Genomic DNA, 16440 nt, shown 5'->3' with positions numbered 1-16440 from the left:
AAGCTTTCTTATGCAACTTTCAAATTAAAATTCAAAAAGTCAATTATTACACTTTACAACAAAATCAATTGCATGACTCAATGTTTGAAGATCAGATAAATTGAACATCAATTTGTTTATTTCATATTGCAATCTACAAAAAAAATGACTAATAAATATAATATTATTTGACTTGATATCAATTGCAAGTTATCAAAATAATGAAGCATACAATGTGACTAATCAATTGCCTTGTTATAAAATACAAATCTTATTGGTTGCAACAAAAATTGCATCATATTTTCTATATGTAAATTGAAACTCTATCAAAAAAGCCTCAAAATTATCCAAAATTGGATCATGTTATTCAAAAAATATAAAAATCATAATAATCCAAAATTTGAAAGTAGTATTTTAATTAACATGACTTATGATTTTAAAATTTGATAGCTTTAAGATTGAAGTCCAATTACAAGTTATATTTGATTAATGAATCTTTAAAACTTTGATCTTGTGCCATCAATCTTCTTAGGCAAGAAAACTCTTGGTTCTCTAATACTTGAACAATATATGATCATAGGAGAAATAATATGATTTAGTATAGATATTAAATAATTTTCTATAAATATATGTTAAAGCAACTCTAATAATCTCTATATCTTAATTTCTTAGCAATCTTGTTGCTCCTTATGGTAATGAATTGAGTTGATACATTTCAAGCATTACCTCCTTTATTTGTTCTTTCATTTGTGCTATTAGACTCCTCATTTTAACAAGCTCTACTATGATAATACAATAGAAAAGAAGATGTCTAATATTAATCTAAACAAGTAGAAGAGAGGACTAGAGGGAGAAAAAAATGTTAAAAATAATATCAGTTTAGAAGTGGATAATCTATAATTTCTAATATGTTTATGTCTTATTAAGACAAAAGGATAATCCTTTCTTAATGAAGAAAAAACAAAACTTTGATATTGTAAGTGGATTTTCGTCAATTTGTGAAGAGCAAGAACTTGATGAATGTAAATAAACAAGAGAGACATTTTTCAAAGAAAGATGAAAAAAATAAAAAAATATATTCAAGAAAATATTATCTGGATAATTATTAGAATAGAGAGAATATTACCTAGGTAATTATCTAAAAAAATCACAAACGGATACGAGAGAAGAACAAATGTGTTAAAATGAGAAAACACAGAGACCCAGCAACACGGTCCTAGGCACTTGTTCCAATACAAAAGCTGAAGACGAAGACGACGACGTAATCTGGGGACTTCGGGGAGGTCAGACAGCTCATATAGCGGCGCAGTGCCGTTTCGCGCTGGAGATTCGCTTTGCAGCTCGTCGGGCGACCGGCATAGGGCTGTTGTTTGAGATAAATATCATCCCAATGGATGGATGAAGTAGTCGTTAGGACAACAACGGCTCTGTAGTGCTTTCCCTCTTCGTTTCCGTGGCCTCCGCGATTCACAAATTTGCAAAACCTTGTTTGTCGTCCATTGATTTGGTGTTTCAGTATTGATGCGACCAACTGTCATTTGTCAGGTAGTTTTTAGGGACTTGGGTACCACCTAGAAAAATGCTCCTAGAGATTTATGGGTGGCCCTTGCTGTCTTTCGCACCTTGAGCTTTGGCGTTTTTAGAAATGGATTTGTCCCTGTGAAGTTGTTTGCAGTAGTTAGTTGTTCTGTGGCGGAAATTGGGTTCCTCTCTGAAGCTCTGGTGATAATTTCACACGACTTGGCTTCAATGGCGACGAGAAACGGTGATTGTGAATCTGTGCTACAGGAACCCACGACAGAGCTGAGCGCTCCGTGCTATTCTCAGGTATCTTCAGTTCGTCTCGCAGCCTTGTGTGAGGAGTTTGCAGTAACACATCCCCAATTTGGCGTAGCAGCATCGCGAGGTGCTGGTACTTTGTTTTCGGTTCACGGTTTTTTTATTTTTTTACTTTTCATTCTTCTTGGGATTACGTCTTTCAGGTTTTGAAAATGAGGGCAAAGTTGTAAACCAAGTTCATCGTATAGTGATTTTTGCAAACTGTGTGATGATTTGGAGTGAATTTCTAGCGCTGCTTTACCAATTTTCCCTGCTGTCGCAAAAGCTTATTGACAGAAAAGTACCCACAATTATACCAAGAATGATGATCATACATGGAAATCGCTACCATTGGAGTCATGCCTGCCATCCATTGCGCAGGTACTTTCCATGTCCAATCCTTCACATATGATAGGATTCTTTGTAGCGTGTCTTCATTTGCAGGCTGGGTGAAGTCGTACTTGGCATGCGCCATTTGAATCACGCATGCATATTTTGTCACACAGAGAAGCATTTCGAGATGTTCCTTAGACGCATCAGTCGGGGGCGAAGGTCTATCACATTCGGAGAAGCAGATTACCTGGCATAGTCAGAGAGAGATGCTTGAAAAAGAACTATACGATGTGAGTCTATTCCTTTGTTTAAGCTTCCTTGATGGCATACTGTTTTGGTGGTTGAATTCTAAGGCGACGAGTAGAACGTGGAATGGGTCATATTTTCCATTTCCTGGCCCTTATTCTACAAGTGAGATTGACAAGGTTTCAGTGCCCTTGCCCAACGAGAGAAACAAATAAACCAAGAGGGGAAACTTTGTTCGAATCCTTGCGACCCAGAAGCAGATATTTCTTGAGCTACCAAAGAGTTTCGCACGCATCGCTGTGATGGTGTACTCTTAATCAAAGACTATTCACTGCTCTAAACTGCCTGTGTCATGAGTTCTTGTCTTCTTGCAGTGTGCAAGAGCTCACAAAAGGAGCCTCGTCGAAAGTGCCTATGAGGTGTCGAAGCTGCATGTGTCTTTCGGCTTAGTGAAACGACAGGAATCGCTCGCGAAAGAAAAATTGGGTGAGGATGAGATCTTAGTTAAGTCTCTCAATTGTAGACATCATGGAGTACTTGCACTACTGCGTATTTGATGTGATTGGGTCATTGAAATGTCGCTGTAGTACAAGGATCGGGTTGCCTGTTGATGTAATGGAATTTGTCTCCGCGTGATGTATCCTCGTTGATGGGCATGGTCACTTTACTTCTCTTGATTTCCCTGAATTTCATCTAATTTTAACTATTATTATTTGTTATGCAGAGGATGCCATGGTCGTTGTGGGTAAACTTCAAATGAAGGTGGATAGACTAAGTAGCCAGCTCAGGCACTCTGACAACGAGAACAGGAAATTGAATGCAGAACTATCTACCCTGAGATCTGATCTGGACCAACAAACTGCTGATAACGCCATGCTCCGTAGGGCCCTCGAAGCATCTAAGAAGAGCATCAGCAGCAACTTCATTGAGGGTATAAGTGATGTGGAAAGATTGACTAAAGAAGCAGCACCAATTATCGCCCAACACGAGATGCAAACGAAGCAGTTACGAAAGATAGAGAAGAACATGTCAACTGGCGAAGGGTTGGTAACGGATCAGACAGTTCTAGAGAGATGGGCTCTGGAGAACGCTCTTCACCTCGCAACAGGTCAGTTGCAAGACTTAAAACGGAGGTTGATAGACATGGATAGGCTTGAAGCGGACTTGTCTACGACCAAGCTACAGCTACAGAAAATAACGGATGAGAGGGATGAGCTTTTATTACGATTCGAAGTAGCCACCAAAGAGATGCAAACTTCCCAGAAGAGGGTGCTAGGCAATGAAGGGTGTGAAGCAGAGCATGTTCAACTTGCTCAAATGATGGACCAGCTGAATGCGGAGAAAATCACGTTGGTACAACAGCTTGACCTGTTAAGGGGAGAGCTGGGAAGGCAAAACGAAATATCTAAGAACTCACAAAATGAAGCTAGCAAGGTCATCACACTTCCTTCAAGTGTTTTTGCATTACTCTCTGCATGGAGCTTACGAAACTGGATTTATGGCTTCCGCAGGCTTGAAGTTGTTTAGATTATGATGTGCTTCTCGTGCCTCAATCAGCCGAGTGTCCCAAGGTTGCTCCTGCTGAACTTTTGTATTTGACGCACCATTCTATCTCACAGTTTGTGAATTTGCAGGCAGTGGAGGCCAGACGAGAATGTGCGAAGGCCCTCAAACTCGTGGAAGACAAGGAGGAGGAGATCGAGTATTACATAAAACAACTTGAGGTGCTGCGGGAGAAAAATGGCATGCTACGTACTCAGCTAGATATGGAACAACAATGCAAAGAGGCAGAGGTGAGCGATAACACTTCTCTTTCCTTGGCTGAGAGACGAGAAACGTCGGAGATCCGTTGAAAGGAAATTAGCCTGGCACGTGCAGTATTCGTTGTGATACGCACTTAACTTTGTGTCTCCAACCTTCCACATATTCTACCCTGTGTCAGGTGGCTTCGCTGCTAGGAGTTCACCATCAGAGTCCGAATCAGCTCAGCAACAATTTGAATAATTCCAGTAAGCAGGTGCGTAGGGACGGTGTTCTTCGTCCTTAAAGGACATCTGTTAATGTATTCATTGCATGTAATTAGTACCTTGGAATGATCTATTCCTAACAAATTGCAATTCAATATGAGCTGTAGACATGGCATCAATCCCCTCCACTCCAAACAAGTTAAGATTCCCTCCCCCCCCCCCCCCCCCCCCCCTCCTCCGGTTAGTGCATTCGAATGACTTGGGAATTGTACTGATGCAGGGATCAGCGGCAATCAAAACTGCAGTCAAATCGAACATGCCGTCTATTGAAGAATTCAGACACGAGGTATCCATCATCAAAGCAGCTAATCTTAATAAATGCAGAGATTAGAAATAGATCATCCTTTAGAAAGCTGCTGTCTCTCGTTGCAACTCTGTAGCTGCACAGTTTTGTGACAGCTCATATTTCTGGTGCTCTCCACGAGATGTTAACAGTCATGTTTTACATTTAAGCCTTGGGCTATTACCTTTTCAGACAACCTTCCCATGGCTTGGATACCTGACTCAACATTATGCTGCACAGCCTCAGCAAGATTCAACCAGTAATGGGAAAGAGAAGCCAGCTATCGAAGCTCAAGAGGAGATGCCAATTCATGAGCCTGATCGAGTATCGCAACACTCGAAGCTGCCTAAGAAAGGGAGCTCTAGATTGAGTCGTCGACTCGACTCGCAACAATCTATGGTGAGCGTTGCAGTCCATTTAACGTCACCTTTCAAATTTGAGAGAGACTCGTTACTGATGATCTTAGTTTACTGTATGTGCCGTAGATAATGCATGAACTTTTTGATGTTGCTATGAGTTTCATCATGTTCCCAAGCGTTGTGGCCAAGAATTTAGTGTCGAGTACGAAGAAGGGATGTGTTGTCCAGCTCGATATGTTAATTTTTTTCTCGGACATAAGGACAAAAGCAGCGATGTAGAATTCAGATTAGGCGTTATTTTTCGTGATGTTCTCTCTTCTCACCAGAAGTTACCCTTTGTGCCTGCCAACGTATTCATTATTCCAAATCCCTTATGATTTCACTCAACCCTATTCTTTGGTGAAATACACAGGACTCTGACTCTGTTTTGTCTACTACCAACAAACGTGTCCCCAATTTGTTGGAGGAGGACCACGATGGTTCTAACGACGACGTTGCTCAATCTGAGAAAAGAACCAGCGCGAGACTGGTACGTCCAACTACTCACATCTGGCGTTTTGATCATACTTATCCATGCATATGTCCCGACTCGCATCCTTGCCTCAGATTTCCGTGTTATGTTTTTACAATCTGGAGCTCACAGCTGCCGGACTCGGCATAAGCATCAGTGTTCTTGTTTGAATTGATCTAAAGCCTACCTCATTCTTTTCATGTTTCTGTCCTATGTTCACTTCCCAGTTATTTCCTGAGTACGACCTGTCCTTACACCATTTAGTTACTGATATCAGCTGGCACACTAATTGCAGAAGAGACCTCCGGTTCTCCTGCCTAATGGGACTGAGCCCAACCAAAAGATGCATTCCTTGAACGCCAGGAAGAGTTTGATCAGCGAACCTGATGCCCAAGTCCTCTTGCGTAAAGGTGACCGTGACGATAGAACCAAGAGTCTCCTGCTTGCGGCCGGCATGACAAATCCGAATCTAACACCACAGAGACCCAGTACTGCAGCCAAGAGTGGTTCCAGGTTACCAAGGTGACACACGCAAATTAGAACCTTGGTACCTTAGAACAGTAATGTCAGTGACTCAATGACATGCTGTGAAATTCACTCTAGTAACGCTCTGCGTTTCACATTCATGAAGATGACAGCGCACCTCATCTGTTGGCTTTAGTACTCGCTTGTTCTTTTGCAACCATCTGAATCTGAAAATCCCTTTCAAGAGGTACGACTCAAATTGTGACATACAGCTCATGCTACTTCTAATCTTGTGAGTGGCAGTTAAATGCCTGGTAAAACTATTGCATGTTTTGTAGTCACTCGTAGATGAAAGCTTGAACACCTCAATATGAACTGCTGCGAAGTTGAAGCAGACCGTGAATGGAAGACACGCTTAGTGGTAACCGGACACTTAAGGAACTGGTGACGATGCTGGGGACCGCCCATGCTGCAATTACCCCGACGTTGGTTTCCAAGCCCACAAGCAAAAAATGTGATAAATATCGGCATGGATGTGTTTCGATGAATGAAATGATGTTTTTATCGTTTCCAAACCTAGGATATTTGTTATCAAAATGCATTATCGATAACACCATGCACAAATTCATGGCAGACTCAATATAGTAAGCGTGTCATTCGTCGCTGGCACTCTTATTTTAACAAGCTGCCATATTTTTTATTAGCGCACGTAGTCGGCAGGGGACATTAGTGGGAGGTTTCGTCCTAAATGCGGAACGCAGCAATTGTAATGAACTGTGAAGTATCATTTTTCCATCAAAGAACATTCTAGAGCGTGTAAGAAAATTTCGGTGGCAGCCGTGTCTGGTTCTGTGGATTGGTCGTTTGTAACCTAGCCATGCAGATGTGTTCCATGTCAATGGCAGTTGTCGTTCATTGTTGTAACACAGGTGTTTACCTGGATCCTAGGTCGAGTTCTCTATTTTGTAATTCGGGGGTGGGTGCGAGAATACCTCGGCGACTTGAGAGTGTTATGTAAGTGAAGCTTTGATGGTCATCTGTCACTTCATTGTTGTTTCTGATTTTACTTTAGGTTATGTACAGAATGAGATTAACGTCTTGAAGGATAGTAGCGGTAAGGGCCAATCTCCATTTTCCCATTCTTAAAAATTACGAATTGTTGCAGAAACATTCTGAGGTACGGTTGCGTTTTGACGGAATTCCTACGTGAGGACGATGTTCACTTGCTAGCGAGAAACGACCCATCCACTGACCTTGCCATTTCTTCAACCTCCGATCTAGAGGTACTTAAGCGGAGTTGGAGTATCTGAAATTTTCTCGAGAGATGAGTGGAATCGGAGACTCCATCCATGAGAATCTTGTGAGTAAGCAATTGCTTGCTGGCGCCATAGCTGGTGGGCTTGCCGATGGCATGATGTATCCCATGATGACTGTAAAATCCCGACTCCAGGTACAAGCCATCGCCATCCTGATTTCTGTGTTTTTTCATACACCTAGCCTGTAGGATTTCAGAGTGGATACTCGTGGTCGACGACAGTCATAATTTGGCAATGGGTTTTAGGTGCAAGGAGGAAGCAGGGGCGCAACGGCGGAATTGTACATGTACAGAGGACCTGTACAAGCAATCCAGTCTATCGTCGCCAAGGAAGGATGGAGAACCTTTTACAAGGGCTATGGCACAGTTGCGCAAGTAGCCCCTGCACAGGCCTTGTATATGGCGACTTACCAGGCAATCAAAAGGTATCTTCCGGGTATGTATGTATCTTGAAATGTTCTATCTCTGTATGTGAAGTTTCAATGTCGACATTCATGGATTTTTTCTCGAACCCAGGTCTACAATCAGCTCTGTTTGATGACTGGGTACTGTTAATGTGCCTGTTAGAAATTTAATTCAAGTGTGTTTAAATTTTAAAACTGGGTGATTATTGTACGAATCTTTAACGGTAGCAGGAGCTAAACTTGAGGCTCCTTGACTTATACAGGAGGACATGACGACCCACTGATCCAGTTAGGAGGCGGAATTCTGGCCTCTTTGTTACAGTCAACAGTGACGGTACCCGTGGAGGTCATCCGACAAAGACAGATGGTTCAAACCGTTGGTGCAGGGTCCTACAAGGTAGAGTTTTCGGCCCCAAGCCCGTAATTCCTCACACATATCGTGAGTAGATTTTGGAGACTTTGGAGTGAAGTTTAGGAAAGCAATCTATCATTTTTCACTTTAGTAAATTCTTAATTTCATCAACCAGAGTGGTGGATAGAAATGATATTGCACTCTGCTTAGGTGGAGGATCGAATCGCAGAACTTCAAGTGGGATTAACTTGATTTATGAATGATATCTTTAAATAGTGGTTAAGCAGACTCAATGTTATGTTTCAGGGTTCGCTCCACACAGCCAAAACCATATTTCAGCATGAAGGAATTAGTGCATTCTACAGAGGTTTTCTCTTGAATCAGATGGTTTGGGTTCCGTTCAACGCCGTTTACTTGCCACTTTGGGAAACCAGCAAGCGCATGTGCTCACGGCTCTCAGGAGTCGATGCTGTAGAGAAGCTCGACGTTCAATATGAACTTGGCAGTGCGTTCTTTTGCTCTGCTTTTGCTGCTGCTCTGACAAATCCCATGGTGAGTTCATCCCCCCCACCTCATTCTCTATTTACACTGTGATCTCACTGATCAACACATACGACCATTTATTCACAAGCTCAAGACCATGAATGCAGTTCCAAGATCTGCTAAAACACTTACGTACATGCTCATGTGAAGTTGGGTATGAACACTATTGCTGAACATTTCTGCAGGATGTGATAAAGACAAGATTGCAAGTACAGGGAAAGAGCAACGTACATTGCAGTACTGAGTATTCTGGAGGCTGGGATGCTGCCAAAACCATTTACAAGCAGGAAGGATTGGCCGGGCTCACTCGAGGCATGACAACGCGCATGCTGTGGGTTGCACCGTCGGCCATGATCATGTTCACAACGTATGACCAGCTCATGAAGTGGCTCGTCCATTATGAGTGATGTTCTGATACTTCTCATCACTCATAATGAGTAGAGCCGCTTCACATACTATCAGTTTCTAACAACAAAGCGTCTGGCAACTACTGATCTGAGTGAAGTATTTCATTGGATTTTTTTTTACTCTGATGTGTATACAAACACAGAACACTACAATAGAGCTAGTCAGCTTAGAGCTTCTGCTGAGGGTCACCCGACATCATTCTCATCAGGGTGAGCATCATATGTGTCTTCAACCACAATTTTCATGGTTCTAACTTACTTTGCTCTAGCCACAGATTTCTAGTCTGCAGTATATGGAAACATCAATCTGGGTCAGAATGCGAGTGAATTGAGTTTCCAAATCACATTTTTTTTCTAATCGCCTTTTTTAATCAGCAGGTTTTTAGATTGCACATAGCAATGTGTTAGAAGCTACATTCTTATCATGTGTTAAATGTGTTTCAAAACTGTACTTACAATGAAGCTTATGTAAATGTTGCTTTAAATAGTTATGAGGACAAATATTCATAAAAGGTTAAATCAGTTTGTGATGCCTATATGCATTGCATTCGGGATTCTTTTATTTCTTTTAATTGAATTAAATCACAACAAAGTAAATCTAAGTTCTCTTTTTTTTAGAAAAAATATTATAAGTTTTTAATTCCATTTGAAAGTATGTGGATGTATGTATGTATGAACCATGTTTGCTTTTCTATGGCTTTTTTACATCTATTTCAACTTATTTATCTATTAATTTAGTTAAGATGTATTTTTGTGTAGGATGTGAAGCTAAATAATTTATTAATCATGTATACTAAATTTCTTTTATCAATCCCTAAATTAGGATTTGAATTCATTTTTTTTGTAATAAAAAATTATTTCCAAAATTATTCAAAATGAAGGAAGAAGATTGGTTATTTTGTAGCATAATATTTTGTAAGATATTATATGTCATGTAATTTTTTTTCTTGTATATGCACTTGCCAATTCATTCTATATATGTTTAATAGAGATTTAAGTAACCAAAGGAGTAGAACTTTTTTTATTAGTAATAATGTTGTAACGTCAAATATAGCCAAAGATATCTAGTAGTATATCACACCAATTTCTTTAATTTTTAATATTTTATGTCATCTTCTAAAAAAATATTATTAAGCTTTTAAATTTGCATCATAAATATAAATATCTTAAATGAAGGATATTTTTACTACTTTACAATCTACATAAAATTTTAATTCGGTTAGTTAAATTTCTTAATGATATCATGTACTTTTGATGCTTCTATTGATTTGAAAAAAATATATAAAAAATCACAAAATTATATATATATATATATATATATATATATATATATATACAACATATCACAAACATACATAAGTATTTTAATAAATATCTACATAATTAGGTAGGAATAGATAAAAGTAGATAAAAGTAAGTTAATTTCATAAGTCCTTCTAGAAGAGCTTCCTAGAAGCTTCATAGATGTTGGTATGACTTTACATATGTTTGTAGTTGATTGGTAGGTTAGAAAGTTAATCACATGTTTATAGCTTGTGGAATAAGCTAATTATGTGGCGCATATATAGAAAACTTGCCTTGCAAGTTAAGATATGTATCTTGCAAAATCAATACAATTTAAAGGTCCTATAGGACATTGCCACATAGCTCCTAGTTAAGAGTATATATAGAGGTAAGAGTAAAGCCTTCTTCACTTTTGTCAACCACTTTCTAGTCCTTAGTTTTATTCAAGACTTTCTAGTCTTCTCATTTTTGGTAAAAACCATTCTAATTTAATATTGTATCATCTTTAAGTGACTTTCTAGTTCTCTTTAGTGACACAAGAGTGTAATGAGGATTTTCTTTCTTTGAGATTCATATCCTTGACAATTTGACAAAAGTGCTAATCTACTATTTATATCTTGTTTTAGAAGTGAGTGAATTATCTTACTTCTATTGTTGTATTTTGAAGATTGCGGACTATCCACCTTTGAATAAAAAATCTTATTTTCTAACACTGATCTTTTTTTTAAAGAGAGTAGATTTCCTTTTTTGTAAAAATTTTTATTACAAGTTGCGGATTACCCTCCTCTAATTTAACTTTTTGAATTTGTTTGAGTTATCTATAAAAGAAAAGATTATGCAGGATACTCTCTACAGAAGTGAGAATATATTTGTAACTATTGCAGATTTTTATGAACTTATCAATATTCTAAGAGTATAAATCTCATGTATTTCTAACATAAATCATAGAAGTACTATGCCTATGCCAATAGAAGAAGTTCAAAGTTTGCAGCAAGAAATTGTGTAGTTGAAAGAAGCAAGTAGTTCAACTTCACAACCAATATTGGAAAGAATTTTGAGGATTTTTAAAATCTTTGAAATAATTTATTGGTCAAGCCATTACATGTGACAATCAATTATTTGGAAGATGTCAAGAACAAAGATTTGATTGGAGAAAAACAAATCAAATAATGATAATAGCTCCTAAGTTTTTAGAAGCTTATTTATTAAGGCTTGAACCAATGCAAATTGATATGATGCATTCTGGAATCCTTTATAGAATAGGAAAAGAATTGACGACATCAAAAGAGCTTATGCTTATATTATAGAGAAGCTAAATATACTGCTCAAGATTGTCCAAAGAAACCATGCAATTACTAAATGAAAAGCATGGTCGCAAAAGAAGAGGAGGTATCAAAAAACAAGATTTTCCAACTACAATAGGAACAATTGTTGTATGGCATAATTTGCAATCTAGAAATACATTGGATATTTAGCTATTGAGAATTTAGCTTTGGCATATATATGATGTCTTAGTTCCCAAAAATCCCTATATTTTGCACAAAAGCTCAAATTATAACAAAACCCTTCAAAAGATATTTTTACCTTGAACTTTGAAAATTCATATCTCTTAATTCAACCATTTAATTTTTTTCAAATTTCTATATAACATAAATTCTATTCTTAAGCTTTACCACAAAAAAATAAACCATAAAGCTAGTGCTGATCTTTTGGCATCTTAGAAATTCTAGAAAGTGCTCTAAACTCTAATCTACAAACACCTAAAAACTATTTTCTTCATATCTCAAAAATCCAAAATCTAAATGCCACAAAATTTATGCATATAGTTTATTAATATAATTATACACAATTTAGAAAATTTTGACCTAAAAACTTATCAAATTTCTCAAGATATAGCTCAAAACACAACCACTAGTAAATCAGGTCACTTACTACCCTTAGATTTGAAGCACTGACTTCAACTTCTAATATCTTCTTTATTCCAACTTGAAATCCATCAAAAATTATGCCAAAAATATAGCCAAAAATGTGTTATTTCCAACGTTGGTCGTCGATCCTTTATTGCTTTATGTACGCATGCATTATAAGCAAAAGAGTGATAGTAGATAAAAAAATCAACACCTTAACTTTGAGCGTCCATATCTCTTTCATATTAACTCCAAATCACACAAAATTTTCACCAAAACCGTAGCCAAAAACCTAAAATTATTGATTCTAGTCTTCAAAGCTCGAATGACCTCGAAAGAATAATCCTAATGCCTAATAAGGCCTCAGACAACGTCCTTGTAGCCCATTGTGTATGTTTTTTAGCCAATAGAAATGGAAATTTTCTTCGTCCATCTCCATTCATCCATATGGAGGGTCTAACTTCTCTTTTTGCTACCAAAATCCTTCTCCAATCCTTATTTTTACAAGTTTTACATAATATATGCTTTAAACATCAATTAAAAGAAACAAAATAAGACTTCAAGGATCACCAATGTCTAACAAAGGTGACTCTAAACATATAAAAGTTACTCCCAATAAAACCAATTTCAAAAGTGACTATCAAAAGAAAATAAAGTTATATAAATTCTTATAGAAGTCCTTCTAAACAACCTCTTTTTGGAGTAGTAATCTATCTACATTCTATAACCAACAAAAATCCATTAACATGGCTATCACTATATTGTCTATTATATTGTATATTAAATATATAAACATATTATTTTTACGTGGAAGCCAAACCACAATACAACACCATGTGGCTAGAATCTTACATAATTCCTAGTAAAGGTCCTATTTTCTTCACAAATCCCTCACCTTGTTTTACAATAGAAGTTTATTTATGAAAAAAAAATAAAACAAAATAAAACAAAACAAAACAAAATAAAACACAAAGTCTTTCCTTTAATAAATTCAGAAGCTTGAGTCTCTTTTATAGACGAAGATTTTGTTAAAAAACAAGAGATATCATTAGTCAAAAAAACTAAACCTATACATGTAGAAATCATAGATGGTCGTTGGCTATCTTTTGGAGATATTATGCATGAGATTGTTTTTTAAGATGTAGTAATTAAAGATTATAAAAGCATTATAATATTTAATGTAATAAGATCTTTGTTTAATTTGGTTATTTTAAGATTATCTTAATTAAAAAATAATAATAATTCTCAAATAGATTGGATTTCTTGTTACCTTAATTTTTTATGATAGTTTAATCCAAAATCCCATTAGTCAAGTAAAAATATATAAGTCTAGTACATCCAAATTCTTATTGATAGGTGCAAAAGCTTTTATGCATGTTGTAAAAGAAGGATTATCTTTTACTTTATATGCCACGCCCATTTTTAAGGGTGAGAAGACATCAACTAGTATTCCTAGCCAATATTAAGATTTTTAGGATGTTTTTGAAAAGAAAAGCATAGATATTCTTCTAGAGCATCATCCTTATGATTGTTCTATTGATCTTCATAAAAGAGCTCAACCACTATTTGGACCAATCTATAGTCTATTACAAAACGAGTTCATTGCACTCAAAGAGTACATTGATGAAAACCTAACTGAGAATTTTATATGTCATTCTAAATCTCCAACTGCAGCTCCTATCTTCTTTGAGAAGAAAAAAGACAAATCTTTATAAATGTAAGTGGACTATGAAGGATTCAATAAGATCACCATAAAAAATAGATATCCTCTACTTTTGATTTTAAAACTTTTTGATAAATTGAAACAAGCAAAGATCTATACAAAAATAGATCTACGAGGAGCATATAACTTAGTACACATTAAAAAAAAAAAAAAAAAAAAAAAAGATTAATGGAAAATTACGTTTCAAATCACATATGGGCATTTTGAATATAATGTCATGCCTTTTGGACTCACAAATGCACCAATTGCTTTTCAACAACTAATAAATAATATCTTTTGTGAGTTTCTTAGTGATTTTTTTGTTTGTTATTTGGATGATATTTTAATCTATTTTAAGAACTCATAAGAGCATAAAGTCCATGTTTGTCATGTGTTATAAAAATTTAGAGATGTAAAATTATATGCAAAGTTTAAAAAGTTTATATTCCACATTACTCAAGTTGATTTTTTAGGATACATCATTTCAAATGAAGGACTAAAAATGGATCTAAAGAAGGTTCAAACTATCATGCTCTGAAAGATTTCAAAAATAATAAGGGACGAATAATGTTTTTTGAGCTTTGCCAATTACTATTGAATCTGCATGAAAAAAAATTCTCAAATTGTAGCTCCACTTTCACGTTTGACTTGTAAAGACAAACTTCAGTAGAATAAAGAAGTCAAAGCATCATTTGTTGCTTTGAAGAAGGAATTTACTTCTATACCAACTTTATATTGTGTCAATTTTTTTAAGATTTCTTTTATGGAAATAAATACATCAAACTTTGCCTTTGGTGCAATACTGTCACAAATAGGAATAGATGACAAACTCTATCTAGTAGCTTTGTATTCCAAAAAAATTTCAACAATTGAGATTAATTATGAGATCTATAATAAAAAAAACTTCTTGCAATTATGGATTCATTTCAAGAATGGCATAATTATCTAGAAAGTACTTTAAGTCTAGTCATAGTATATACAAATCACAAGAACTTTAGGTATTTTATGTCGATATGTATTTTAAATCGTTATCAATCTTGTTGGAGCATGTCTTTATTAAGATTTGATTTCAAGATGACATATTAATTTCAAAAATAACAAATTTTATTAAATGTTCTTTCTAGATGCTCTTATCTTGTACCAAAAGAAGGAGATGTATATTTTTATTAACAAAAAATAATCCTCTTAAAGCTACAATATTTTTATCTTTAAGCAATGAAATCAATATTAATTATTAATTTGACCTTTGTCAAACAAATTCAAATAAGTATGTATCACGGACACAAAATACAGACTTGAAATCTAACAAGAAGTTCAAGAAGAAGTGGCAGAACTAGATTAAACAGATGAGTACAAGAACAACACCAGAAAGGTGAGCTAGAACTCCAAGAGATGTGTTGTCGAGACTGAAGAACCCTTCAGTCTCGACTCCTATATATACTACTGAATAGGAAGCTTCTCGAGCTACTTCCGCTAACTAGGACGCTTCTCCAACAACTTCTACTAATCAGGAAACTTCTCGAGCAACTTCCTAGAATCTATCAGAATATTCTAGAACCTTCTAAGAATATTCTAGAACCTTCTAAGAGAATCTTTAGGGAATATTCTAAGAATCTTTTAGAACCTTCTAAAGGAATCTTTAGAGAATCTTTAGAGAATATTCTAGAAGAATATTCGAAGAATCTTCTAATGTATGTCCATGACATCACCTCCTCTTCTAACTTCGAGGTCTCCGAGAAGCAATGTTGTTATCAGTCAATACCAACGCAAGAAAATGAAAATCTGTCGCATCACATCCGCTATGAATTCCAATTGTTGTTCGCGAGGCAAATGATTCATCGGCCCTTGGAGCCAACGATAGTGACCAACACCTTCAACCTCTGACCAAGCGTGGACTTCTGTGTCTTCATTGTGAAACTGTCCTCCAAACACACCTTCTGGCTGACCGTCGTAGGCAGGCTCGACCTCAAATACAATTACTAGCAATCTGTTGCTCGGTATCCTCCGACGTCGTCGTGGTGCAGGCGGTTCTTCATCTCGCGGTCGTCTTTGTGAGCTAGTCGCTTGAGATGACATAACAAGTGTAGTATCTTGACTATCCATGTCCAAAGGCTAAAATGATGAGAGCAAATTATAGTTGCTAATAAAGTTCTACACTATCGAACTATGGGTTTTGGAGGTGCCCTCCCCCCTTTTTATGCTACTTGATGGGCAAGCTTCAGCAAGAAGCTATCATTGAATCGGCTTAGGTTTATGAGGATATCGTTGATGAAATTCTTGTACCTTTTTTGGTGCATTGGCAAGATTTTCGGCACGCTCCCACGTTCGTTCATTGATGTCGTATCCACTCCAATGCACTAAATACTCCAATTTTCTCCTATTACGCTGTGAATCTAGTACCTTTTCCACCTCGTATTCCTCATGGTTTTCAATTTCGATACTTGGTGGCGGACTTTGTACTCTTTGGGGAAAAGCTGACTCTCGATAAGGTTCCAACAAAGACAC

General features: G+C 36.7%; 2 protein-coding genes across 9 annotated transcripts; both read left to right on the top strand.

Moving 5' to 3' along the window:
* Nucleotides 1-1474: 1474 nt before the first annotated feature.
* Nucleotides 1475-6267, top strand: LOC112289180 (uncharacterized). Of its 8 annotated transcripts, none has more exons than XM_090254688.1 (11): nucleotides 1475-1806; nucleotides 2084-2178; nucleotides 2304-2420; nucleotides 2751-2862; nucleotides 3101-3810; nucleotides 4011-4169; nucleotides 4319-4393; nucleotides 4624-4689; nucleotides 4927-5085; nucleotides 5458-5574; nucleotides 5852-6267. In XM_090254688.1, exons 3-11 carry the CDS (start codon nucleotides 2397-2399, stop codon nucleotides 6080-6082), a joined length of 1653 nt encoding a protein of 550 aa, XP_090110814.1. In that variant the 5' UTR covers nucleotides 1475-1806; nucleotides 2084-2178; nucleotides 2304-2396; the 3' UTR covers nucleotides 6083-6267. The 8 variants fall into 8 exon arrangements, with proteins under 8 accessions (XP_090110814.1, XP_090110811.1, XP_090110813.1 ...); XM_090254685.1 differs by having other exon boundaries at nucleotides 1492-1806; nucleotides 2095-2178; XM_090254687.1 differs by having other exon boundaries at nucleotides 1544-1806; nucleotides 4879-5085.
* Nucleotides 6268-6786: 519 nt separating this feature from the next.
* Nucleotides 6787-9529, top strand: LOC112289181 (uncharacterized). The gene is made up of 6 exons (XM_024534179.3): nucleotides 6787-7035; nucleotides 7187-7471; nucleotides 7583-7772; nucleotides 8004-8137; nucleotides 8399-8644; nucleotides 8821-9529. Exons 2-6 carry the CDS (start codon nucleotides 7346-7348, stop codon nucleotides 9040-9042), a joined length of 918 nt encoding a protein of 305 aa, XP_024389947.1. The 5' UTR covers nucleotides 6787-7035; nucleotides 7187-7345; the 3' UTR covers nucleotides 9043-9529.
* The last annotated feature ends 6911 nt before the right edge of the window (nucleotides 9530-16440 follow it).

This window comes from Physcomitrium patens, chromosome 12, assembly GCF_059467195.1.
Source record: "Physcomitrium patens ecotype Gransden chromosome 12, ASM5946719v1, whole genome shotgun sequence".
Lineage (NCBI taxonomy): Eukaryota > Viridiplantae > Streptophyta > Bryopsida > Funariales > Funariaceae > Physcomitrium > Physcomitrium patens.
Note: the sequence above shows the minus strand (reverse complement) of the source record. Positions and strands in the feature narration are given on the sequence as shown.

What these genes read in the sequence shown, in the direction of transcription:
- LOC112289180 (XM_024534174.3), top strand. Translation starts at nt 1,729, where the DNA reads ATGGCGACGAGAAACGGTGATTGTGAATCTGTGCTACAGGAACCCACG. An exon ending in GCGCTCCGTGCTATTCTCAG is followed by an intron (nt 1,807 to 2,094) that starts GTATCTTCAGTT and finishes GCTTATTGACAG; the next exon opens with AAAAGTACCCACAATTATAC. An exon ending in TGAATAATTCCAGTAAGCAG is followed by an intron (nt 4,394 to 4,623) that starts GTGCGTAGGGAC and finishes GTACTGATGCAG; the next exon opens with GGATCAGCGGCAATCAAAAC.
- LOC112289181 (XM_024534179.3), top strand. Translation starts at nt 7,346, where the DNA reads ATGAGTGGAATCGGAGACTCCATCCATGAGAATCTTGTGAGTAAGCAA. An exon ending in AATCAAAAGGTATCTTCCGG is followed by an intron (nt 7,773 to 8,003) that starts GTATGTATGTAT and finishes TGACTTATACAG; the next exon opens with GAGGACATGACGACCCACTG. An exon ending in CTGCTCTGACAAATCCCATG is followed by an intron (nt 8,645 to 8,820) that starts GTGAGTTCATCC and finishes ACATTTCTGCAG; the next exon opens with GATGTGATAAAGACAAGATT.